The sequence below is a fragment of the Anomaloglossus baeobatrachus genome, chromosome 5, assembly GCF_048569485.1.
Source record: "Anomaloglossus baeobatrachus isolate aAnoBae1 chromosome 5, aAnoBae1.hap1, whole genome shotgun sequence".
Classification (NCBI taxonomy): domain Eukaryota; kingdom Metazoa; phylum Chordata; class Amphibia; order Anura; family Aromobatidae; genus Anomaloglossus; species Anomaloglossus baeobatrachus.
The window spans coordinates 81,422,132-81,449,334 of NC_134357.1; the positions used below are offsets into that span (position 1 = coordinate 81,422,132).

The 27,203-nt window shown below is 41.6% G+C and overlaps 1 protein-coding gene across 5 annotated transcripts in view; it reads left to right on the forward strand.

Annotated features, from left to right (window-relative positions):
• The window catches only part of FGFR2 (fibroblast growth factor receptor 2), a 131,754-nt gene that overhangs the window by 95,969 nt on the left and 8,582 nt on the right, over positions 1-27,203 (forward strand). For 2 of the 5 annotated variants that reach the window (XM_075348641.1, XM_075348645.1), the window contains 7 exons: positions 12,356-12,546; positions 13,621-13,768; positions 16,299-16,504; positions 20,044-20,195; positions 23,055-23,176; positions 26,012-26,122; positions 26,539-26,729. In XM_075348641.1, coding sequence (XP_075204756.1) covers positions 12,356-12,546; positions 13,621-13,768; positions 16,299-16,504; positions 20,044-20,195; positions 23,055-23,176; positions 26,012-26,122; positions 26,539-26,729 — 1,121 coding nt within the window. Of the gene's footprint in view, positions 1-12,355; positions 12,547-13,620; positions 13,769-14,980; positions 15,126-16,298; positions 16,505-20,043; positions 20,196-23,054; positions 23,177-26,011; positions 26,123-26,538; positions 26,730-27,203 lie in introns of all 5 variants that reach the window. The other 3 variants (XM_075348643.1, XM_075348642.1, XM_075348644.1) reach the window with 3 other exon arrangements.

The window sequence follows — 27,203 nt, forward strand, 5'->3', positions numbered from 1 at the left end:
ATCATCTGTCGCTTACCTGCCAAATGTATTCCTCCTTGGTGCTGTGGACTATATTTACCTTCCACGCCAAGGAGCATGACCTGGGAGGAGCAACTTTTTTCTTTCTTTTTTTAAACTTTAAAGCTGACCATTACATAGTTGTTAGCCGATTGATTTTTCGGCTGACCGGCATCTCTCCCGACTCCTCCATACATAGGAACTCTTGGCCAAGCGTTTCTGTGTGAGAGATGCTACCAGAATCATCTGTCAGCGAGTTCTCACCACAGTAGTTTCAACCTGCCAATTCTTATGCCCCCCGACATAATCTTTACATAGTTGACCAATCCTGCCGAGATTGTCCGATTCATTATTAGTGGTGAGCGAATAGTAACTATTCATGTTCATATTATTCGTGACGAATCCTAAAGTACTACTGTTTTCTGGGATTCATCACTATTAACGGACCGAATGCAAGTCAATGGGGAATCATTTTTAATGATTTCCCAGAAAATTGCTCGAGTTCCCCATTGACTTGCATTAGGTTTGTTATTCGTGACAAATACTGGAATAGTACTTTGCAATTCATTATGAATAATACGAATAGTTACTATTTGCCCATCACTACCTATTGTCTAATGAGGCAGGGTTGCCAACTTGACCTTTTATTTTTTTCTGGACAGCTTATCTAAAAAATCACTGACAGACAATATTTTTTATGGATGCAATGGAAAACATAATATATCATTTCGATTAGAAGTGATCCATGTTTACAGCCCATAATTCTGATATGAAGACATCATGAGCATTCACTATAAACAGTAAAATGATAAAATCAAAGACAAAATAATCTGTTTAATGGGAACCTGTCAGGAGCAATATGCACCCAGACCCACAACCAGTTCTGGGTGTATATTGCTAATCCCTGCCTAACCGTCCCTGTATCTAGTAGCATAGATAAAGGGATCTTTAGAAAAAGTATTTCTAAAGATCCTTTATGATATGCTAAGGATTGCATGGACTAGTCGCTAGGACATTATTTCTTCTGACTAGTCCGCCCTCTTAGCATGTTAGCACGCCCACAGGGACGTGCTAACATACTATTCAATGCCAAGTGTCATTGGCTAAGACGCGTACCTGCTGTCAATGCTTCAAACAATGAGTTTAGGCTCAGTGCGCATGATCAGAGGTCCCGGAACTTCTGGTCATGCGCACTATAAAGCCGGGTGTACACATCCTGCCTCCACAGAGGTCTAGTGCGCATGACCGGAAGTGCAGGGACTTTTGATCACGCGCACTGAGCCTTAACCCGGCGTTTGAGGCGGTGACAGCGGACACAGGTACGCGCATCTATGACGATGACTCTGGCATTGGATAGCATGTTGGCATGGACCTGTGGGTGTGCTAACATGCTAAGAGGGCAGACTAGTTGGAGGGAAATAACGTATCTTAAAGGATCTTTTAGATCTCTTTATGTATGCCACTAGATACATACAGGGCTAGTTAGGCAGGAATTAGCAATATGCACCCATAACCGCTCGTGGTTCTGGGTGCATATTGCACCTGAAAGGTTCACTTTGAGTTTCTTCAGCCTCAAAAAAAAAAATCACGGATGGCCTATTTCTTTTTAATTTTTTTTTTAATTTTACGAACAGGGCAAAAATGTGCCCTATTGTTATGGACTGTCTTGGAATTTTTGGATGGTTGGCAACGTCGGTAAGGGGGTCTTTATTCCCATTATGGACCCATCAACCATGTATGACGATATATTATGATAACCAGTCCCTCTCACCTCTATCTGAACTGTGTTTCACCTGTATAATAGGATTTATTTTCATTGTACTGAGATAAGGTCCATGTAATTTTTTTCTACCATGGCAGATGATGTTGACGGAGCTAGGCAGCAGAATAATGCGTGTTATGATTTCTGCAAAAAGTGTGATAATGGATAGACCAGGTGTGCCGCTATGGTGCTCGTGCCAATATCGAGCTCATGTTAAACCTTTCCTGCATTTATTGCAGACAATAAGTGACAGGATGCAAAATAAAGACCAGATATTCTGCTAGATAACAGGAAGGAAGAGGGGAGCGCAATCCTCCATGTAGATTTGTGAGGAGGAGAGAATCTGCAGGACGATAGTCAAGGATTGCTGAAGATGAGATTATGAGATGTTCACGCTTTGCGTGTTGTCCTGCCCTGACTTGTCTGTTCAGCAGGTGGGGAAGAAGTTGTTGACATACATCGAGAATGGTTAGGTGAGCTGGAAGCGGAGACATGACTGTGCAGAGCTCAAGAAGCTGGAGGCATCTTCCGCGTCATGACTGCTACCATGTGTGGAATGGGGATGAGTGTCAACAAAGTGCCAAGACTAGTAGTAGTAGTTGTGGTTGTTGTTTAACCTATGCTAGATGGGATGGATATAGAGAATCTTTTTTGGGGGGATATATAACATATTTATATTTTCTGTACGCAATTACGAGGTGCCACCATCTTTTAGACATCTTCACAACAGCCAAAAGGCTTGAGATGCTTATTGACTTCTATAGTAAAGTGTTGTGGGTACACCCTGTGATCTGTGCAAAGGTGTTTGTGCAGGGAGGGAGAGGAGGTGAGCTCTAAAATCACCTATTGTGAGTTATCTGGTGCAGATTGAGGCGTTATGTGTCTTGATATCTATGGAGCAGGAGGTATCAGACTATTATTAGACTTAATGGTCAGGGTGAAAACTGCTAGATTTTTGGATCAAAAGAAAATAAACATATATTTATATTATAGAGAGTGTGTGTTTTATATCAAGAATTTAAAAAATTGCAAACATTTATACAAAATATGATTAACATAACATTTTTTTGGGATGATACATTATGGTTAGTAGTTACCTGTTCCTAGAAACACGGTCAGCACGATTTAGAGCCTCGTACGGTATTGCGGCAATGTATGCTGTACTTGGAATAAATTACACTTTTTTTTTTACAAAACATAGATTTTAGTAATGAGCGAGCATGCTTGATAACTTGAATGAGCATCAGGGTGCTCGGGTATGCCCGGTGCTCGGCCTGAGTATTGCAGATGCTCGGATGTGTCGTCCATGAACAAGAACACAAAGAGCCCGCTCCCTTCACTGAATTATGGGAGCTGGCACCTCAGTGCGTGCCATTTGCAGTGTCTATATAGCTCTTCCGGGGGATAAAAATAATGTTTTTGGATGAAGTGTGTCAAACAAAAAAACAACTGGCTATATGTGGGCAGAAAGCCAAACTGCCCAATCGTTGACTTCAGTTATTCTCGTTACTTGAGTTGAGCACTTTCCGAGCATCTGACTTGCTTGACTCTAGTACAGAGAGCCCGAGCATTTTAGTGCTCACCTATCTCCAAGGGTATGTACACATGATCAGAACGCAGCGGCCCTGACCTGCGGGGCCACGAGTCTCCTCCACAGGAGAATGCAACTGCAGGCTTGAGCAGTTGCGGTCTCTCTCTTCTTTTCTCCCTGCGGTAAACTCTTGCGTCTCTGTAGCAAAAAATTCCCGCAGGTCCGCTTTTGCTGTGGGAAAAACAATCACTCCGTGCGGGGGATTACTAGAAATCCCATCCACTGTGCTTGTACTGTACAACGCAGCGTTTTGTGTTGTACACTAGCGAAAACACTCTGTATCCAAAAACGTTAGAAACAGTGATGGTGGGCACGCAGCCAAATAATTTAAAAAAAGAAAGGGAGAAACATGGCTGGACTGATGCAGCCCCTAGATACTCCCCAGCCTGCTCAAGTTGATTGACAGGTCGCACCCATGTGTGTACAGGGGGAGAAGTGTTTCAGGGTAACACACACCAGGTTGCAATGACAGTCAGGTTCTGATTCATGTTATCAGTGGTTCAGCAACATAAATCTAGTGACAGGTTCCTTTTCAGTGTAATTACTCTATTTACTCAAGTTGGACCCTTTTTGTTGTTTGTTTTTTTTGTTCCTGATAAAAGGACCCCAGATTCTGTACACATTTTTAGTAATGGTGAATTTTGAGAAATGGGGCATTGTAGTGATCATCACATTGTAATATTCACAGTGATCATTCAAAGTGCTCAGGGTATATATTACAACATATTGATTCATACAATTGCTCTATGAAAGATGTCACGAGTATCCTCACCATGACCAGGACAGCCATTGACCCTGTTATTGGTGATGTCCCAGATTGGCCTAGGATAGGAATAGTTCCCTCTCTGGCCCCATTGCCCAATGTGCTTCTAGGGCAAAGGAAATGAAATCCTGCTGCTGAGCTCTGAAACCCAAAGCTTGGAAAGTGTAGGAAAAGCAAGAAAGTAAGACTTGTAATAACACCGTGGCTGCTCCCATAGGAGGAAAAGAGAGGGTTGTGGGGGAGCTGTAAGGTTCCAATTATGCAGGGATCATGTGCAGAAACCAGCCTTTTTTTAACAAAGTCAACTTCCCACAAAATGTTTGAAGGAGAAATGAAAAGGAGCATAGATTCCAAGCCAGACTGCATTAAGCACGGCTTTCCAGAACTCACCGGCAGAGAGGAATTTGGTGGAGCAATGGAGCAAGCACATTTGAAGCCTGTTTGTGAAGGAACGGATAAGGGCACTCGAAGGATGTTATTCCTTGATATAGAAAATCCACTCCACATGGTTATAGAACATTCTTCCTAAAACTGAACCCTCTCATACTATAAGGGAGTTGAAAGTTTAACAAAGATCATTTTTTGTTCCAAAGGATGATTCTGTGCTGAAATATTTCACTTTCCTTATCTTACCCATAGGTCTTCTTCACACGTCCATATAAAACATGTACATGAAAAAATGGTGACTGTGTCATCCGTGTGTCTGTTTTTACCATCAGTGTGTTATCAGTGATTTTTCCAGTATGAATAACAAAAGCATAAAAGTCTAAAGCTTGTCCTATACTTTGCAATGTTAAACATGTACAGCACACAGATGCCATCGATGTTCTGTACGTATTTTTCACAGACCCACAGATTTGCATAGGCCTTTGTTATCCATGCTGATGGTAAAAAACGGACATGTGAGCCGTCCCATATTTATTATTATTATTATTATTTATTATTATAGCGCCATTTATTCCATGGCGCATTACAAGTGAAAGAGGGTATACGTACAACGATCATTAACAATACAAAACAGACTGGTATAGGAGGAGAGAGGACCCTGCCCGCGAGGGCTCACAGTCTAAAGGGAATGGGTGATGGTACAATAGGTGAGGACAGAGCTGGTTGCGCAGTGGTGTACTGGACTGAGGGCTATTGTAGGTTGTAGGCTTGTTGGAAGAGGTGTGTCTTGAGGTTCCTCTTGATGCTTTCCACGGTAGGGGAGAGTCTGATATGCTGAGGTAGAGCGTTTCAGAGTATGGGGGAGGCATGGGAGAAATCTTGTACGCAATTGTGGGAAGAGGAGATAAGAGAGGAGTAGAGAAGATCTTGTGAGAATCTGAGGTTGCGTGCAGGTAAGTACCGGGAGACTAGCTCACAGATATAAGGAGGAGACAGGTTGTGGATGGCTTTGTATGTCATGGTTAATGTTTTGAACTGCAGTCGTTGAGCGATAGGAAGCCAGTTAAGGGATTCGCAGAGTGGCGAGGCTGGGGAGTAGCGAGGGAAGAGGTGGATTAAGCGAGCCGCAGAGTTTAGGATAGATTGGAGGGGTGCAAGAGTGTTGGCATACAGCCAAAAGGGTTGGCACTTGAAATTGTTCCAGAAACTGAAATATTTCTCCAGAAAATTATTACAGTTACACATGTTTTGTTATACACATGTTTATACCCTTTGTTTGTATTGGAACAACAGAAAAAAAAAATAGGAAAAAAGGTAATTTCAACATAATTTCACACAAAAACCCCGGATAAAGTTCTTGACGTATTTCAAAAACTGGGTAAATAACTTTGTTTCAGGCATGGGATGCTCATTCAAACTCACCCGTGGCAAATAATTGATGTGGGCAATATGAAAATCACACTTAAAACGAGATGAAAAGTGGAGAAGTTGACTCAATCTTTGTATTGTGTGTTTGTGACGTCCCTCCCAGAGGAATCTTTCTCGGAGCCCAATGAAGAATATGTTCAGCTAACTGGCCTTAATATCTGAGTATATTAAGTGAATTCAAGGATATTGATTGCAAATTATTATTTTAAAGACAAATTTGGGTAAAAAAACAAACAAACAAAACACTAAAAAACAAACATATTTTTGTGGAACATGCTATGGAGAGAATTATACCTTCCAGGATGACTGGTTTAAATTTTTACTTTTTAATTTTAAATCAATAAAACACATGAAAATAGACCACTTTTTAACCTATCTTAAAGGGAACCAATCAGCAGGATTATCTTAAAGGGAACCAACCTGCTGGATTTCTATATATAAAGTAAAGCCAGTGCTATACTGGTGCTAGGATGATAAATGTAAGCATAGCTTTTTGTTCTGAGATTGGATATTTTATTTCATAAATATGTGCAAGTAAAGATCCATCAATGCACTGCTTTGATTGACAGGTGCAACAGGGGTGGGAATATGTGGGTCAGGTCTTTCTATCTGTTCCTGCCTCTGTCTGTCTGCCTGCGCCGGAATTAACATCTGTGATGGCGACAGGGGGAGGAAGGCCTGTTAAGCAGACTGGCAGGAATTGATAGCAAGACTTGACCCCGATATTTCCTTCCTGTTGCACCTGTAAATCAAATAGAAGTGAATTGCTGGAACTTTACTTGCACATATTTCTGAAATAAAACAATCTCAGAACAAAAGCTATGCTTACATTCAGCATCCTAGCGCCAGTATAGCACTTGCTTTACTTCATATATTAAAATCTTGCTGGTTGGATCCCTTTAAAATAGACATCTGTTTCTTTATCCTCCTGGATTGATCATTCACTCTTAATTCATGGGTAATACATCTGTATTCAGAAAAGACAGACTTCCCCATAACTGAGATAGGAAGTGACAGTTGGTGCTTTTAAAATTCTATGCAGAATGGAGGAGGAACTAAAGGCAGACACCATCATTCTGCTGCAAGTTCTCCTGAAATGTCAAAGTTTTCCATCGAACTTTATGAGCACCAACTGTCATCTCCTATCTCCGTAATGGGAAATTCTGTATTTACGGGAGTCCTATTTTACTTGTGAACTGTGAATTTTGAGAATGATTGATCAGTCCAGGGGGATAACAAAGCAGATTTCTCTAATAAAATATATTACAAAGTTTCTTATATTTATGTATACTATTAATTTATAGAAAAATTAAACCGGTGATGACTCTTTAAAGGGAACCTGTCAGCAGAAATTTCGCCTAAAACCTAACAGATTCCCCCTCTGCAGCTCCTGGGCTGCATTCTAGAAAGGTCCCTGTTATTATTGTGCCCCCTTTCTGACCAAAAAAAAGAGTTTATATAGAGGTACCTTTTTGGCTTCGGATTCTCTAAATGGGACACGGGGGCGGGCTGCCTGATGGGATGTTATTCTGCCCCCTGGTCCTGTATGCCGCCCCCATCGCTGATTTCCATACTTCTGGACGCCGCCCACTGCTCCAGCCATCCCCGCGCATGCCCAGTGCTCATCTCTCGTGGATGAGCACTGTGCCCAGTGTCACCGCTGGTGACGTGCGCGCAGGGTTTAGATTATGGGCGGTGCTGTGATGTTTATTAACAAGCAACCGCCCATAATCGCGGGACCGCGCTTTCCCCCTCGGCCTGCTTCTTTCTGCGCAAGCGCGCTGCTGCTGACCTCACGTCACCTCCTTCCCATCTTGCCCTGAGGCAGGAAATAGATGGGAAGAGCGCGGAAGCAGGAAGCACGAAGCAGGCCGAGGGGGAATGCGCGGTCCCGCGATTATGGGCGGTTGCTTGGTAATAAACATCACAGCACCGCCCATAATCTAAACCCTGCGCGCACGTCACCAGCGGTGACACTGGGCACAGTGCTCATCCACGAGAGATGAGCACTGGGCATGCGCGGGGATGGCTGGAGCAGTGGGCGGCGTCCAGAAGTATGGAAATCAGCGATGGGGGCGGCATACAGGACCAGGGGGCAGAATAACGGCCATCAGGCAGCCCGCCCCCGTGTCCCATTTAGAGAATCCGAAGCCAAAAAGGTACCTCTATATAAACTCTTTTTTTTGGTCAGAAAAGGGGCACAATAATAACAGGGACCTTTCTAGAATGCAGCCCAGGAGCTGCAGAGGGGGAATCTGTTAGGTTTTAGGCGAAATTTCTGCTGACAGGTTCCCTTTAATCCTTCCTAGGTGTGCTCCTACACGTTCTAGTGAGCATGCGTAGTTTACATACAATCTATTTATACATTGTAGGTTTGTCAGTCGTCCTCTATTCTGTACACATCTGCTTTCATGTTGGCATAAACAATGTCAACATGAAAACAATTTCCGTGAAAATCAAGTTTGTGTTGTCTGCTATTTATAAGTTGATTGTAATATGGCCTTAGTTAGCACAGGGTTAATGAAATAGTTCCGCTGCTAAAAGGTTGTCCAGGAAGGGATGCTGAAATAGTTTAGGCTGGGCTCATGATTGCAGCCTTGATAGTGTTATTGGAGGCTCCACAGCTGTCTTTTGACCACCTTGCTCATATTTTGCCTAATGTCTTTTCCTAGAAGTGGAAAACGTTTTGCTGTTGAACTCTTGCGCCTTCTATCTTCTCTTTTTATTAATCTTTATATTGGTTATACATTCATGGCTGAAAGTGTTGGCATCCTTGACATTGCTCCTGAAAATATAGTATTTCTCCAAAAAAATTATTGCACTCGTACATGTTTTGTCATATACATTTATCTCTTTTATGTGTACTGTAACAACACAAACCCCAAAAACTGAAAAAAGGCAATTTGTGCAGGACACACACAAACCCCCAAAAATGGGCCAGACGAAATTGTTGGCACCTTTCCAAAATTGCGGGTAAACAGCATTGTTTCAATCATGTGACACTCATTCTAATTCATCTGTGGAAAGTAACAGGTGTAGGCAATATGAAAAATCAAAAAAGCAGATGAAAAGGGGAGAAGTTGACTCTCTCTTGACATCATTGAGTAGAAGAAAACTGTCTGAGGACTTCAGAACCAAACTTGTTGAAAAATATCAACAATCTCAAGGTTAAAAGTCCATCTCGAGAGATCTTGAAGCTTCTTTGTCTGAAATTCTGGAACAATTTCAAGGGTGGCAATACTTTTGGCCACGACTGTATTGCTGAGAGAAGTAGGCAGCTTACAGGTTTTCTCCCAGTTACGAACTAGATATGTTCTGTAGCTTTTGTAACCCGGATATGTATGTAAATTAGTACAGCTAATACTCCTCTTGTCACTAACCACTCCAGCCATCCTGTTGCTTGCCACCCATCATCCAGTCCTCTTCTTTCCACAGCCACACGCCATAACTCCAGCCTCTTCACTATAGACCAAAACTTCTGCCCATGTCCAGGCCTGTAAGGTTGCTGCCCATTACAAGTTTGTGATATCAACATTGCGACCTTATGATGAGCTGTGACTTCTGGAGCCCGGACGCAGCCTGGCAGACTTGGAGATGCAGTGCGTAATGGCAGAAAGATGAAGACCAGATGGTGGCGAGCAGAAGGGTTGCTATAGGGATTTTTATTTTTTTTAAACCAAAATGCGCATCTCCTCCTCCGCTGCTCGCCATCCAGTCCTCTTCTAGCCATTATTTGGCATGCTATATCTCTGACCTCTTCACTATAGCCAAGGACATAGACTGCGGCCAGGCATCAGAGGATACTTTGTAGGGACTCCCTGTACTTGTAGCACTCAAAGTTGCTGCTTTTTTGGATATTTGGGATGCAATTGGTTTATGTAGGGGAAATAGTCTGTCAGAGAAATGGCACCAGTGGGATAAATATGGAAATGGGATCCACACATGGTTTTGGTTGCATGTCCCAATCGATTTTCCTTGTGCTAATTTACACTGTTCCTTCTTACCCCTCATTGCGTTGCCTATAAGGATAGGAGTCATGCATAGATTCCCTCCACTTAAAAGGTCTGTCAGCACAAAATGACAGGCTCACATGAATGATGCAATCTTGGCGTGACCAAATAATTTAGTGCACCTTCCCACCTACTTCTGGAGGCTTCTTCCTTCATTGACACCTCCTGGCTTTATAGGCATTTCTAAAGGGCATAGATAGATGGAAAACAAGTAGGTGAGAAGGTTCACTGAACTGTCTGGCAACGCGTGCCTGTGCTTGGTTTGAACAGTTATTTTTTACTGACAGACTCCATTTAAAGGGGTTGTTCGGATAGGCCATCAATGTCTGATCGGCTGGGGTCTGATACCCCGCACCCCCGCCGATCAGCTGTTCTCGGTCCCGGTGGCAGGCAGCTGGAAATGCTCTGATTCGGTGCAGCTCTGTCTTCTGATAGCAGCTGTGGCTGTGTACACATCCGCCTACAAGTCCACTCAATAGGAGGTGGAGGTGCAGTACCCGGCCTCGGCCGCTATCTGAAGATGGAGCAGCGCCTGAACTGAGCATTTCCGGCTGCCTGCTGCCACTGGGACCGAAAACAGCTGATCGGCGGGGGTACAGGGTGTCGGACCTCGGCCGATCAGACATTGATGACCTATACTCATTATAGATCATCAGTGTGAAAGTAGTAGACAACCCCTTTTAATATCAAGCTTGTTCTCACAGTCAGCCATATGAGATCCCTATGGTACACATACTGTACATGCAAGAAAGTTTCCCCAATGTCCTAACGAAGGGTTAAAGGAATCTCCGGACAGTTGACCATAATGAGTCATAGGGCCATATTCTGAGAGCATTTACAGATCTTAAGAGGAACATTTAACTGGGTCGCGACTTGACATTTGCTTTATGGAGTCCGGGGAGATATTCTACCCCATTGCTTTGTTTCTGTCTGGTCTCGGTGAGCGGTGCGTCGCTTGTTTAACTTAATGGGTAGTAAAATGTAGGCAGGGAATCATTTATTGTAACTTCAAAGGAAAAAAATACGGTTTGATAAATATATCTGTTGAACCACACATCAGTCTCCTGTACTCTACATCAGTGCCCCAAATCCGGAGTGATCTTTTTTAGATTCCTTTCCCTCTCCCCCCTTCCTTTCCTTCTGCGCTTTAACTTATTGTAAGTTAAACAAGGTTGGCGCTTGTGCTTCGGCTGCCAGGATTACGTCAGCGTACCAATTCCCCACAGAGTGCCAGGGAGAGCAACCTGCATGAAAGCCGCCTTTGTTCCAGGGAGGTGTGCTGGCTTTACATGAGGCTGCTCTCTGGACGTCTGTTTGTGAAACAATTTATTGGAACATGGTATGTGTGTGTGTGCAAGACGCTCCCAGAGATTGGATTCATTTCGCTCCTTAACACCTTCCTTGCCAGTGGAATACAGCGAGCAATTAAAGATCAGTAGCCCCAGTATTTGAAAATTTGTTGTGAAGATTAAAATTAGAAAGTGTCAATCTCCTTTACTCATCCACATTATTGCTCTTTTCCGCTCTTCTCATAACATCGAAAGTGAGAAAAGTAACGTCCTTGCGCAAGGAGTGACGAAAGCTTCTGCAGGTGGGAAAATATCTTGGTGACCCCAAGCAATTTTGTGGATGATGAGTTACTGATTAATGAACCAAGATGGCATTCAAGCAAAAGTTGAAAACAGATAAATTTGGCAAGACCCCGCCATTGCGTGCTACCATGGTTTTTTCAAAGTGTTTTATAAGGTCACTTTCCACAGTCGTTAGGTCATTAGGTTTGGAGAACTCTAGAACCACACAGGTTAATTGGAACATCGTCTGGCACAGGTGACCTAAAAATCTTGGCATCCAAAAACACAGGCAGGGAATCCATGCCCCCCTCAGGCCTGTATAAACTAGCATGTTTTCTATTGTCCTTCCCCCCCCTGGCGGTATCATTTGAAGATTGAGTTATTCCCTCCTCCCTTCCCATTACTTACAAATACACATCTCCCTCCCTTACAACTTGGCACTGATTTTGCTTTAGGGACCCTTGCCAGGAACTTAACGGGTTTACAGACTGGAGTTATTCCCCCCTCCTTCGTTGGCGTCTCTGCCCTTATTTATTTTATAACATATATAACTTTGAACATATATGCTTGTGGTGTAAATGTGCGATCTGTTGTAGAAGGTCCTTAAATACACTTTACACATGTAATGTAGAACAGTCTTGCAAAATTTCCAACCCTAAATTACTTTTTCTTTTTTTTTCTTTTTGTGCTCCAATGTATTTCTTTTCCATTTTGTATTTTTTAAGTTCCTTATGTGCATTTCACTAAAACGCAGTCTGTGCTCCAATTCTCGGGATCTCAAGCATTCTGAAAGTCATTTAGTTTTGAATTTTTTTAATGTCTTTCTTTATTTATTTTTTGCAATAGAGCGTTCCTCTCATCGGCCTATACTTCAGGCAGGCCTCCCAGCCAACGCAACTGCCACTGTTGGAGGCGATGCAGAATTTGTATGCAAGGTATACAGCGATGCCCAGCCCCATATTCGCTGGGTGAGATATGTAGAAAAGAATGGAAGCCGATATGGAGTAGACGGGATTCCATACATGAAGGTCTTGAAGGTAAGAATCTATTATATAAAAAAGATGTTTAAGGTGTTTTCTAGATTATTTTTTTTCCTTAATACCTGCATATCAATAGTTGTTAGTGTTTGGATGTGTCTACATGATATGAGGCCATTCTTTACTCCCAAGGTTTATTGGAGTATCATCAAGCTAGTGCTTATTCATTTCTATTGTTATAAAGGAAGAGTAAAAATGTTTAGAATATTTCTAGGATTAATGTCAGCCAAGCTCAACGATATTGACGGGTTTGGCCAATAGTCTATTTTGTATGGGGACGCCGGTTGACTGATGGTTGGGAGAGGTGTCGCTCACGCTTGTCTGATTTCAAACTGCCTATTGCATTGTCCTCCCGAAGATAGGCAACCGGCCAACGTTGAGTCTGCATCTTTCTCTTAGAGAACACGACCGCTTGGCTCCTGCCTATGGCGGTCAAAGCATCGTTCAGCCAACAGCCATCTAATATGTATGGCCAGCTTTATACATTTGTTAGGTAATCAGTGTTTTGATTGTTGGGGGCTGACCCCTTTGGATTACTGTTGATTAAAATGTTGGAGGCCCTTTATTCTTTTAGGGTCACTGTGCTCCTTCACTGTTTGCAAGGGTACAGCAATTCCACCTCTTGAGTGCCAGGCCATTTTACCTGTTCATCAGCACTTACTAATCAAACAATACTGATTAATCTCAAGTGAAAAATCACTAAGTTTTATATAGTAATTATATATACACAATATATTCCATATGTATTATAGACATTAATAATCTATCACGAGTAACAAAGAGCAAAGTTTCTATGTTGGTAGAAAATGATAGAGTAAATTGGTTACAGGGGTATTCCCATCCCAGGACATGATAAAATTCCTGTTGGATGCAGGTCTCCTCTCCGGGACCCCAACCTACCACTGTGAATGGAAATGTGATTTTGAGATGGGAATATGTCTTTATATAGTCTACCAGCTTTGGCATTGTAGCCATTTTTAATGATCATGTTGCATATATATAGGAGACACCATTACAGAGCCGGATAGTCAACAGCTCTATATTTTTCTTCCTATGTCACTTGCCCGTGTTTAGCACTCAGGAATAAACAGTTCCAGCGCTGAGGTGCTGAATCTGTACAATGTGACAGAAGCAGATGCTGGCGAATATATTTGCACCGTCTCCAATTATATTGGAGAGGCCAACAAGTCAGCCTGGCTCACGGTGACGAAGAAAGAACCAGGTAACGTCTCCTGCCTCTGCACATGGGCTGCGAATGGGCTCTTGGTGCTTTTGGCGAAGGTGGCGTTTGACAATAATCTAGAGGTGGTGTAATGCCGTACTGAATTACGGCCATGGAAAAATACCCATTGAGCTAAAGGATTTCATTAATTATTAATCTCTTCTATTTCACTCTAACATTTAGATACCCCAACCCCATCAACTTGTGTTACATCTTCCTCCTTTTTTTCTTTCTCCATCCTTCTCCCCTGACTGTCACACATATTGGAGGCCCAAACTTTTTATTAATCAGGACCCTTTGTTTCTCTTAAGGAGGTCAATGGTTCCTCTCCTAATGTTATCCCCTTATGATTGTTGACTTGGCCCATTTAGTGAGTTCTACTTAGATGCTGGCGTACCAGCATAGTTTTTGAAGCAGAAGACACTTTTGGAAAACATCAGTGGTGTTTTCCCTGTAGCGTACAATTTGCTGTCTAGTTGGATGTCTTTTGTGGCAACTTTTAAGCCTGCTTTTTTTTAAGAAAAACTTCATATATAACATAGTGGTGGAAGCCTCCAAAATAATTAACCATTCACTTCTTTTAGCCACATCACGGCTTTCAAAGCCTGAAGAGTTAAATGAAGTAACAATGGAATGAACGTATGAGTGGCAAGTCGTTGTGACATTTTTGTGCATAGTTTTTCTTTTTTGCATTTTTTAGCTCTTTTTCAGATGAAACCCGCCTGAAAAAAAGACATCGTGTGCTCATACCATAATGGGCTAACTCTAGTTTTCTCCACCGTAGACCGTCAATAAATTTTATTACAAGCCGAACATACACCTACCTTTTTAGGTACTTGTTGATTAGAATTAGGCAAGTCCATAGCATTCATATCCCCCCCCCCCCCCCTCTTAACTTGTACTAGAAGATGAAATCCTTACTTGTGGGTCTGATTTTTTTCCATGTTTATTGATTGCATTGCATGCATAAATGGTGGTAATTTTTGGTGAAGGGCAATGTGAATTAAACTATCTGTTTTCATGATGTTTTCATGGTGGCTCTTGGTGTGTTGGGTCTTTTGGAGAAGGTCTCTGTGGATAGCAAGGGAGATCCTCAAAGGTCAACGTGCCTCTCCAAGGCTTGAGACATCTCCTGAGCACACTCCACGTGTTTCCTTTTCTCATGGGGTTTGCTTTTCTTTTTCTCTTTTTTTTGCCATCGTTCTCTTCCAGGCTGCCGGTGTTAACATTACGGATGAAGAAATAGAAGTCTTGTATGTCAGAAATGTTTCTTTTGAGGATGCTGGGGAATATACTTGTATAGCTGGAAATTCCATTGGGATTTCTCAACACTCTGCCTGGTTGACGGTTCTGCCAGGTATTATCCTCCTGTCTTGGGTTTCTGTCTTTCCCTTTTCTGTTGCTGGGGTAAGCTATGAACACTGCTCCTGTACAAGCAAACCAGTATAAATTCTCGAATAAATAAAATTAGTAATACATTTTATATTCTTTGTATGCTTCATGAATAGAACATTAACCACTTTGGCCTTAATTTAGGGGGATTTGGAGCTGTGTGACCATGTTTACCTTTGCATCTAATTTCCTAGTTCCCGATTTGCATAGCATGGGATCTTTGTGCAGTCGGGGGCGAGATGTTTTCGCTCCGTTGTGTTTTAACCCCTTTAGCGTTGCCGGGAAAGTGTTTGAAGCACAACGGTCAAAACATCGCTGGTGTACAGTTCTCTTCTCTCCTTTCTCTTAAGACTTTTCACTCAGTTTTTCTTCTTTTCCTGCTGCTATTTTACTTTGGGGGACAGAAAGCTACATGAAATAGAAAGGTAATGTCCCCCGTTACAATACTAGTTACCTTTTTGTTCATCTGCTGAAGAAGTAAATGCCGTGGAGGAATGTGTGAGTAAATTTGTATGTGTAGCATTGAAAAATACGGTAGTTTCCCCAATTCTGTAGAGCAAGAATTTCCGTTTTTCTTACATTTTTAATTCACAATTTAGAAATCTTAGATACATCTTTGATTAGATAGCTATATGTAAGTAGGCCTTTCACTTACAATTATCTCCCAGTCTTTCAATGCTTCATTGTGTAGTTGCTTTTCTGTCGAAACCATAGGCTAATGTCAAATCAGGTGAAAGTGTAGTGAGTCACCACCTTGCCTCGTTCGTTGTTGGGCATTATCATTGCCAGCAATGCGTGATTGCACTGTGCTCACAAATCAAGCATCGCTTAATGTCTAGTAGGTTCCCGGATGCAGAGATCAGGCGTTCATGCTGTGCTTGTAGTGTTTGTGGTCTGCCCCGTGTTTCGGACTAGGAAATATTTGTTGAGATTGAGATGGTGTAGTAATGAATTTGTAAAGAAGAGTTAGTCTTACAATTATTTTTATTTCATTAGTCTTAACAGTTAATTCAGCACACATTGTGAGATCTTTATGGACATAGGAGCTGAATGCTGGTGTGTTTGTGAGTCTACATGTGGACAATATTGAATATTCTTGGAGAACTCGCTCACTTGTCCACCCTACATCCTTTTGCAGGTATAAATCCTCCCGAAGAGGTCAGTTCTTTGCCATACTACATGGAAATTGGAATCTACATTGGTGGAACCTTCGTTATCATCGTCTTCATTTCTGTTTGCCTTATATTCCACTGTCACAATGGAGCCAAGAAGAAGAAGACTTTAATTGGCCCACCAGTAGTCCACAAGCTCAGCAAGCGAATTCCTCTACACCGCCAGGTAACAGAAAGTAGATAAAGAGTTCAAAAAACCTTTATGCGCCAACCAGCAGCCACCATGTGCATTGACACGAATACCAGCATTCTAATTGTTAGGTGTATCTCATCAGTGCTATTACCGGATACTCCCTAAAGCAGTGGTCTCCAACCTTTCTGACCTTGAGACACACATTCAGCTTTGAGAGAAGGTCACAAGCCACATTTAGCTCCAGCTCCTCACAGTAGTGACACCCAAAGACCCTATTGCCAATATATTGACAGTCAAAGCTTTTCCACAGAAATCCCCACATCAAGGTGGTATACCAATATCCCGGGGTTCCTATCTCCATTCAGATCTGCTCTTTTATGTGGGGCTACTTACAAAAGTCACCATCTTGGGACCTTCTCTTCATAGCAGTTTGCAAGCGCCGGTGCAAATGAACCTAGCTGGCAGACAGTCGCGAGTCACAAATCATGGGCACTTGAGCGCATGTGTCTCCCGAGCCATAGGTTTGGGACCCCTACCCCATAGAGTTTCTTCAGGATATAAGACACAAACTCATGCGATTCACATGATTTGAGCCATGTTATAGGCATGGTGTTCATTCAATGTTTTCACTTTTGACATAATCTCCTCATCTCCACTGGACAGGGTTTCTCTATTTTTCAATATGTACCATTTTGTAAATCTTTTATTGTTACATACAGTAGATCCATGAGTTATATTGTCTGGCCAATTTTCTTTGTTTTACTTGGCTAGGGCTAAAAATACTATCTACGTTGCAACATCCCGTGTCCTTGTACCTTCTGTCCACCATATGTATGAAGTTATTTTTAGTGATACTAAGTTCTTGGATGAAGGGGATGTTAAGTAGGGTGTCCGGGAAAACTGATGCACAATTCATAGGGTAAAAATAAAAATCTGCATTTCTATATTTCTGCACAGCGAATTGGATTCAGAGAATCCAAGAATTCTTTCTGACACTATAGGGAAGCACTCATGTCTGTGAACAAAATATATTTTTGTTGCATGCAGAGCCAAAATTGTATATTGTTTGGGTTTTTTTTCTTTGTTGAACCAACTTAGAGGGAGACTTGATACAATATACCATGCTTTGGCTTTAAAAGGCCTTAGTGCACCTAGAATAATGGCTTCTTTAGATGGCCCAATGCAGACTCTTAAATGACAGCCTGTTATTTACATGCAAGTCAATCAGCAGTCGTTTAGTGGCCTATTTAATCAGGCTAATGAGTATTCTATTCATGCAGAATGATTATTAACACCATCTGCCTGTGCGTATAGAGTATCATGTTGGGTGCAGTTAAACACTAGTTTACACTGGGCAATGTGCTGCCAAGAACTATAATTTTTTTATGTCAGCTTAATTTTTTTTTACAGCCAATGAAAAAGCATTTTGGTTATTCGATGGGTGGTTTATTTCTACCAATAGTCCGGTATGAACTTTCCTACAAACATTTGTTCCCATTGTAAGGCTTGACTAAATGGGCCATTAATGTAGAACACTGAAACACAGGTTACTGACATTGTGATTATTTTTTTTTCTAATTTTCGATGGAATTGAGGGATGCTCAAAATTTTTTTTGAGAAGAACGATCAAATATTACTAATAATATATGTATTTATTAATTTACATAGCACTATTATTTCCACAGCGCTTTACATACATTGGCAACACTGTCCCCATTGGGGCTCACAATCTAAAGTCCCTATCTGTATGTTTTTGGAGTCGGAGTAAACCCATGCAAACACGGGGAGAACTTACAAACTCCTTGCAGATGGTGTCCTTGGTGGGATTTGAACCCAGGAGCCCAGCGCTACAAGACTACAATGCCACCGTGCCGCCCATAATTTGTATGTAGATAAATCCTATTAAGGGCACGATGGATATGAAAAAACTCGTTGAAGTTCGGGTTCGCCGGGTTCAGCTGGACTTTAAAGTCCGGTTTGGAACCCGGAGTTGACCTGAACCTCATTGGGAGTCACTAATTGGGCAGTTCGGATCTCCACCCACATGCAGCCAGTCATAGTCAGATCACTTTTGGGAGGAGGGAGGTTTTTTTAATTTAGTTTTTTTTTTTTTTGTTCACACTACATCCGATAAAGCTGATCTTACCCCAAGTGTGAGTCATTCAAAGACTGCAAGCGGCTCACACTGGGCCAAGCACCGAGCGTACCCGAGCACCTCGGTGCTAGATCGAGTGGCCCGCATACGTAAAGCACCCGAACTCCGAACTCGAACACTGATTTATTTTTGTAAAGTCTGGGTTTGGTACGGACACTGAACTTTACTGTTCGGTTTCTGCTCAGCTCTAGGTGCGATAGATTTTAAGCAAATTTAATGTTTGGTTTTGTTGTACTTTAATTGAAGTTATTCTTCAGAGGTTAATACAATTTTTACTATTCTATTCCTATAAAATTGTAAAACATAACAAATGACTTTTCCTCCAGCATGTGTTTAGCTGGGCCACATTTCCAAAGTCTGACTCCAAACTGCAAGTAAATTGGTATTGTGGTCATGGCAAGTAATCCTGTCATGGGGTAGATGTTTCTCTTGACGGATGAAGTAATAAATGGTAGTTCCTGATATCTACCAAGAATGGACCTCTTATGCCTTGTGAATCCTAAAGTACGCAACAGTCAAAGCCTTCTGGATTGTTTTGGGAGAATGGAAAGTAATGGAGCAACATCTGGACTCCTGCAGCCTCATTTTTCACTTTCCGATATAACTTTCTACATTCTCACATTTGAAGTTGTCCTAGTTGTATACTGAAGGTTGTAATCCCCAAGAGATATAACTGCAAAACTTTGATATCTTTATGAACTAATTCTCCATAATTGAAATTGGTATTTTGCTCTCCAAAAGGCCGCGGTATCAGGTAATCTTAATATGAGCTAGAAATGCAACATGTAACACGCACTTAGAGAAGCCAGGAGACGATATGACAAGACACTACCGTAGTATATCACATCAAAAACCCAAACAAGTCTTCTGATTACTGCATACAGATGGGAAAAACAAAGCCAATAGTGATGGACCAACCCAAAAAAATAAGTTTTTTAAAAGCATGTGAAAATAGCAACAAAAAGAGGAAAAAATATCCTCCAAAAATTAAGTATTACTTACAGCAAGATGGGCTGCGGTGTTTACATTGCCCATGTGGTAAACGGCAAAAAAAAAATTGGCTTTGAAATCAAAATCTAAAATTAAAATTCTATTCCCCTTTTGTAATGTTCTAACATTTCGTCAGGATATGCCTTAAAATTATTATTGTTGGGGTCCGATCTCTGGGGCAAAAATCTGCAGTGAATCATGCAGGTAAGTATAGTGATTTGGTAGGGGGCATTTGTTGATTAATTTTATCCATTTTGAAATATGGAGGGAACTATATTTTTAAAGTCTTCTATTTTCTAAGAGTCAATCTTATCCAGAGTGGTGGACGCACCTCTGCTCCGTAGAGCTTAGTTTGCACATGGACGGCTGCCTTGAGATTACGTTTTCTTGTGCTGTCATAAGACCAATATCACAGACTTCTTTCTACTTGCAGGTGTCGGCAGATTCCAGCTCTTCGATGAATTCTACAACTCCACTGGTGAGGATCACTACGCGGCTCCTATCCAGTGCCGACACTGTGCTTCTACCAAACGTGTCCGAGTACGAACTTCCACACGATCCAAAGTGGGAATTTCCAAGAGACAAGTATGTATTTCCAATAGACCCAATTGCTGCTAATTTTGCTTTACAAAAAAATAATTCTCTACACTAGATGTATAATGGTTAAATAATCTTAAAGGAGCTGTTCACCTTTGTGGACTATTTTTGTTTTTTTACTTATATTCATCTAAAAAATAACTTTTGTAATTGGGTTTCAATAGAAATGTTGCACCATTTGGTTTATCTATACCACTGGCTGCAGAATGAGTTAACTGAGAATCCGTAAGTTAAGGCCGCTTTAACACGCTGCGACATCGCTAGCATTTGCTGGCGATGTCGAGCGCGATAGCACCTGCCCCCGTCGTATGGCCGATATGTGGTGATCGCTGCTGTAGCGAACATTATCGCTATGGCAGCGTCACACGCACATACCTGCTCTGCGACGTCGCTGTGACCGGCGAACCGCATCCTTTCTAAGGGGGCGGTTTGTTCAGCATCACAGCAGTGTCACTGAACCGCCGCCCAATAGAAAGGGAGAGGCGGAGATGAGCGGGACGTAACATCCCGCCCACCTCCTTCCTTCCTCATTGCCAGCGGCCGCAGCAACGATAATTGAGAATAGGGGGGCATGTCACCGATTAGAAATTTTAAACGTTTTTGCGACGATTCAAAATTGCTCATAGGTGTCACACGCAATGACATTGCGAACGCGGCCGGATGTGCGTCACAAATTCAGTGACCCCAACGACATCGCTTTAGCGATGTCGTAACATGTAAAGCGGCCTTTAGGCTGCTTTCACAATGCGTTGCTCTCCCTGTTCTGGGTGTCCACTTCCAGTAAGTGTGTAAAAGTATATATTTCCGAAAATGGTGCACAACAGAGGACTGCGTGACTCTTTCTGGACTATTATAGTCAGTGGTTCCGTCGGAGCTTCCATCCGAACCCCCATGAAAACGGGTTTCGGATGTATGCACCGATGGGGCCACTGACTATAATGGTCCAGACGGAGTCACCGTGTGCTTTGTTGTGCACCATTTTCGGGCAAATACACATACTGGAGGTGGACACCCAGACGCAATCTACTATGTCTTGGAGTTTGCCTCCAATAGGCATATAATCCCGAAATGTTGCACGACAAAGCACACTATGACTCCATCTGCACCATTCTAGTCAGTGGCCCCGTCGGCGCATATGTGTGAAACAAACACTTTTTGCGGGGGGTTCGGACGGAAGACCCGATGGGACCACTGAATGGGAAGAACGCAGTTTGAAAGGGGCTTAGGGTGGAGTTTACACCTCCTGTAGTTATCCGTTAAAATGGATACACTAAAGATCCTTTGGGATAAAAAGTTGTGTAAACACAACTTCTTTGTCCTTTGGTAAAAAACTGATGTGTGCCAGATCCGTTTTTTAACAGGAGTCTACTGAGAACGGATCCCTTAACGCAGAATGCTATTTTGTCATCTGTTTTTCTTTATTTTGTAAAGGATCCATTTTTTCTTCTGGGATCCGCTTCAAATGGAAGATAAATAGCAATCCTGTAACTGATCCGTTTTTCCATGGACTCCATGTTAACAAAAAAAAATGGATCCGGCAGACATCATTTTGCTAAGGGGTCTCTGCAGGATCTGTTCTAACGGATCATTGCAGGACATGTGAACTCAGCCTAAGCCCGCTATCTCGGAGTTGTAACTATTTTACCATTTTTTTCTAAGATTAGCTGATGTATGATCATACACCACAGGCAAACAAAAAGCCTGCAAAAGCTAAAAGGTGTTTTAAGGTATAAAAATTAAAATACAATTTTATTATTACATGATTATGACATGACACTCACCCATGAATAAGCAACCATAATTCCTTGTGAAATGTACGTCGGGTCCTCCACGCGGAGCTCCTCTTCCATCAGCAAGCTGTGTGTACTGGCGCCATAGGTATATCGTGCTGTTTCAACCTTCTCCTGATGTTTTATTGCTGGTATTTTTTAACCCAGGGGCTATTGTGATATAGGTTGTGCCAGGATAAGGGTGTATACGCAGTCACTAATGCTTGCCTACCCACTGTACTTCCATACTCGTATAATTAACTCTTTATATGCCTACTAAATGTCGTGTCATGTGTAATTTGTACCTTTTATATGTAATTTTTTTAAAAAATCATGTCATAATAAAATTGTATTTTAATTTTTATACCTTAAAACTCCGTTCACTTTGTTTATATGGAGTAGGTATGGGTCCAACACTCTTTTACATCCTTGTGGTTGGCCCTGCATTTTGATTGAAAATGTGCCTCAGGTTTCTTTGTTTAGTAAAAGCTAAAATGTGCAACATCTTTAGCAAAACCTAATTGCAAAAATGATTTTTAGTCCTAAATACATACATTTAACTTATAAAAAAAAAATCCACAATATGCACTAAAATATGGAAATACTATTTGCAAATAATTGTAGATTTTTTTTCTATTCTTATATATATATATATATATATATATATATATATAATATATTATATATATATATATATATATTATATAAACAAGCTTTTCTCCCCCCCATTCACCTTTTGTGTCTCCCCTATTTCCTCATAGGCTTTAAGCTTACGAGCAGGGCCCTCACTCCTCCTGGTATCTTAATTTTGTTATTTTGTATTGGCTCATATTGTCTGTACATGTCCCCTCTTAATTGTAAAGCGCTGCGGAATATGTTGGTGCTATAGAAATAAAACTTATTATTATTATTTATATTATTAATTATCTTGGTTGATATAAATGTTTTATCAACTATTTTACAGATTTTTTTTTTCAATTCATTATTTTGTATTACTGTATTTTATTGCCAAAATGTATGAATTTAAGTTGGGGTTTTTTTGTTTTTGTTTTTTTTTTGTTTTTTTTTAAATCTATAGGCTGACGCTGGGTAAACCCCTTGGTGAGGGCTGTTTTGGACAAGTGGTCATGGCTGAGGCTCTTGGGATTGATAAAGATCGGCCCAAGGAATCTGTGACTGTTGCTGTGAAGATGCTGAAAGGTAAAAGGGTGGGGATTAATGCTTTTTCCCCTCTCGGTGGGGGATGCCAGGTCACATTCCTGACCCTATAGATAAATCAGCAGCTCTGTCAGTGTTGCTGCCCCTCTCTGTGATTTAAAGACTGGATCTATGGAAAGACTTGTAATTTACAGCCTCGCTGCTTTGAATTATGCAATCCTTTTTGCCACTATGCCTTAGTGTGATCCCTGGGTCTTGTGACTGACTTTTTCCATTAAATCCTGTCTGAAAGTTATTTTTTTTTTGCCCTACCCTCTCATCAAAGCTTTAAACTTTTGCTACCTAGCTGCATGGATTATTATTTTTATTTTTTATTTTTTTTTTTAAATGACCCTTCTAAATCTTAAACATATATAAACATGACTATTGGTGAGAAGTATTAAAATGTTATAATAATGTACTAAATGATGATTTGGACATTGGGTGTAAAAAAATATTTTTTTAAATTATTATTAACATTGAAAATGTAAAGAAATACATGACTCCAGATGAACGACACGAACAATCTGAGTATGTTCTTACATTTATTTAATAAATTAATACTACACATGAAAATAAGCAGCTTTATAATATATCTGATCAGACAACGTTGCTTCTTTTTCCTCCTGGATTGATTTTTTTCTTTCTCAATTCAGGGGTAAAAAAAAAAAATTTGTCTTCATTGAAGACAGATTTTGCCATCCCTGAGATAGGTGACAGTTGGTACTTTTAAAATTCTATGGAGAAGGGGAAGAGCTAGAGGCGGAGACAGATATTCTACAGAAAGTTCTCCTGAAGTGACCAGTACAGTTTTCCATAGAGCTTTATGAACACCAACTGTCAATTAATGATTTTTCCCAGGGAAAATACTAGTGATGTCTGTTCATGATTTACTCCTGTCTTCCTATTCAGAACACACAGACAATCAGTCTGCATGCATGAGTGAGCGTTTTGCCAATGGCTGCCTAAAGTGTATGGCCGACTTTACTTGTTCCAGATTAAAACAGGCGCTTTCATTCATGATCCCCCAGTATTTCACTAACTTGTCCAAAGGCTCAGTTCACACAACTATGATAGCATCTGTATTTAGTGGAGCCATAACTTGGATAATATATCGATTTTCAATTCGATCCCAACAAATTCGAATGCACCGTATCAAACTACGATGGGATCCATCCAGTTTCCAATTTGGGTTCTACATTTTTATATCAATAGATAGGCATACTTGTATTATTGGGGACCAAAAGTTAGTGGACAGGAGATGAGATAGTGGTAGTGACCGCCTGAGCTTAGTTAACATTAATTCTTAAGTCCACGTAGGCATGGAGTTGTTTATAATAGAAACAGGCGTCTGGCCATAAAACCCCCAGACGGGGTATGCAGAGGGGGGCGAAGCGGCATACTTGCGACTTAACTGGTAGGCATGATACCTATTTTGGGGGGCATGGCCCAACAGTCCACACCTACCAAATATGCCACTAAGCAAGCCCCTCTGCACCCGCCTGTCTGGGGATCCTACCCTCAGACCCCGGCTTCTATTATAAACAACTCCTTGCCTATGTGAACTTAAGAATTAATGTTAACTAAGCTCGGGTGGTCATGCCCACTATCTTATCTCCCGCCCACCAACTCATCCCAGCTACATCTACTCTTTAACAGTCCCCGATAATACAAGTATGCCCAATAAATAGTCCTCCAGACTGTCATCTTTAAGAATGCCCAGCCAGTAAACAAGAGAAGTAAAAAGCATTGTTTTTGTGACAAATTAGTTGTACCTACAAACCAAATCCTGAAATGCCATCTACTGCAACGTAGATAACATTTTCAGAATATCTCAACTTATTGAGCATAAAGTATGCGTGCCACTCGCTGAAATTCCCAAACACGCCTTGGCTGCTATCAATTATGTTATTAATGGATGTCTGAAGAATGTTCTCGCATTCTGAATGCACTTGTGACGCAAATCATCAAGATCCGCAGCTGGCAGCTTCCGTTGTAATTACTGGCCCATATGTGCTTAATGGGAGACAAGTCCGGAGACACTGCAGGCCACGGGGGCACTTTAACCCTCAACTGGTGAGGTGAGGTTTGCCACACCCCAGGGAATTTTTTTTCAGCTGGCATTCATTGAAAAATGCTGGTATGAGGATACATGTCTCACTAGCTTCCATCCATTGGGGGTGTCAAAAATTTGGTATACACATGTGTAGTGTTGAGCGGACCCGAACTGTAAAAGTCCGGATCCGCACGGTTTCAGCGTCCAATCCGGATCCGACCCGGATCCGGGAATCCGGCTGCACGATCCGGGTTCGGGATTTTTTTTCTCCTCTCTCCTCCCGGATCCGCTCCCCCATTGACTTACATTGGGCCAGATTCCGGATCGGATCCGGACTTCTGGGGCAACCCGCGACGGATCCACCGGACCCGGATTATTAGCAATCCGCTCAACTCTACTCATGTGTAATCAATCACCAATAAGAAAACTATTAAAACAAATGTGATCTTTGCATTTTCTGTAAAAATTAGAGATTTCTAAACACTGGGGTATAGGAAGCCCCATATCACCAGTTGCGTGACAAAAATCCCACCTCACCAGTTGATGGTTAAACCTCCCACAGCAGTACCAGCAATATGCAGCCTGGCATTGCTGTGTCGAAAAACGATTCCTGGTACTCCTTGGAGAAATTGCCATACTGCTGGCCAATTTTGAAATTTTTGTTTGAATTTTTCCATCATTTGCATATGAGGAATATAGAAATAATTGTATAATTGTGAATCTGATTATCAGAAAGCCTCTGTATTACAATAACCCCTGCGTGCCTATCTTAACCCTTGCAGATGATGCTACTGAGAAAGACCTGGCGGACCTGGTCTCGGAGATGGAGATGATGAAAATGATTGGAAAGCATAAGAACATCATAAACTTGCTGGGAGCATGCACCCAGGGAGGTAAGTGGCTTTTTAGGAACAAAAGGGCTTTAATTTTGTCACTAGTAATGAAAGGACTTGTTGCAGGTCATTAGTTTGGTCAGGTCACTAGCGGGTGAAAGAGAAAGAACGCCCTGCAGGACATAAGAGGAGGACACCCTATAATGGCCCCCGGCTGTAAGCACTAAATACATGAAGCTTTCGGAATAGAGCGGAGACTCCGGCAGCCTTTCAGCTTTCCCCTGGTCCTGTTATTAGCATACATGGTAATTAGTGAGGATAGCGCCTGTCTGCCTTTTCCAAATGCAGAGTAGGTACTTATTGGTGAACTTCTCAGTTATTAGACACCTTGCACTCTGCTTTAATGGTCCATGTTTGTGTGTTTAGTATACATATATTACACATCATACTGAATCCACAATGCTATGTCTTCGCAGGCACCCTGTATGTAATCGTAGAATATGCTGCTAAGGGGAATCTGCGAGAATACCTCCGAGCCCGGCGACCGGTGGAGATGGAGTACTCGTATGACATTAATCGGGTACCCGGAGAGCAGATGACTTTCAAAGACTTGGTATCGTGCACTTATCAGCTGGCCAGGGGCATGGAATACTTGGCGTCACAGAAGGTATAATAAAGGGCGATAACTGCACTGGGCGTACTCTCTTTTCATGGCTACTCAGTTTTGTATTAGGAGACTGCTGGCAGAGTACAGTTATTACTTTAATAATGTGTAATTGTCATCTGTTCTCTTAGACAAACTATATATCTCTGTGCTTAGTCATAAATGAATGGTTTTTCAGAACTAGTCAGGAAGGATCTTGTATATTAAAGGGGAAGAAAATGATGCATGCGGGTACCACCTCTGCCACCGGGAATGCAGAAATGGGTGCGCATGCGCGACCCTCTACATATTGATTGTAGTAATTTGTCATTTTCATAAAAGTGAATGGTAAAAGCCATCAGTTTACATTTGGTGGAGACATGTTCCCCTTCTACTGTAAATATGTCCTTTTAAGGGTTGGGTTCCCACCCATTTCCATATTTACTTAGTCTAGTATCGTAGAATAGAAGTTGAATTATTGATATCTGATGTCATTGT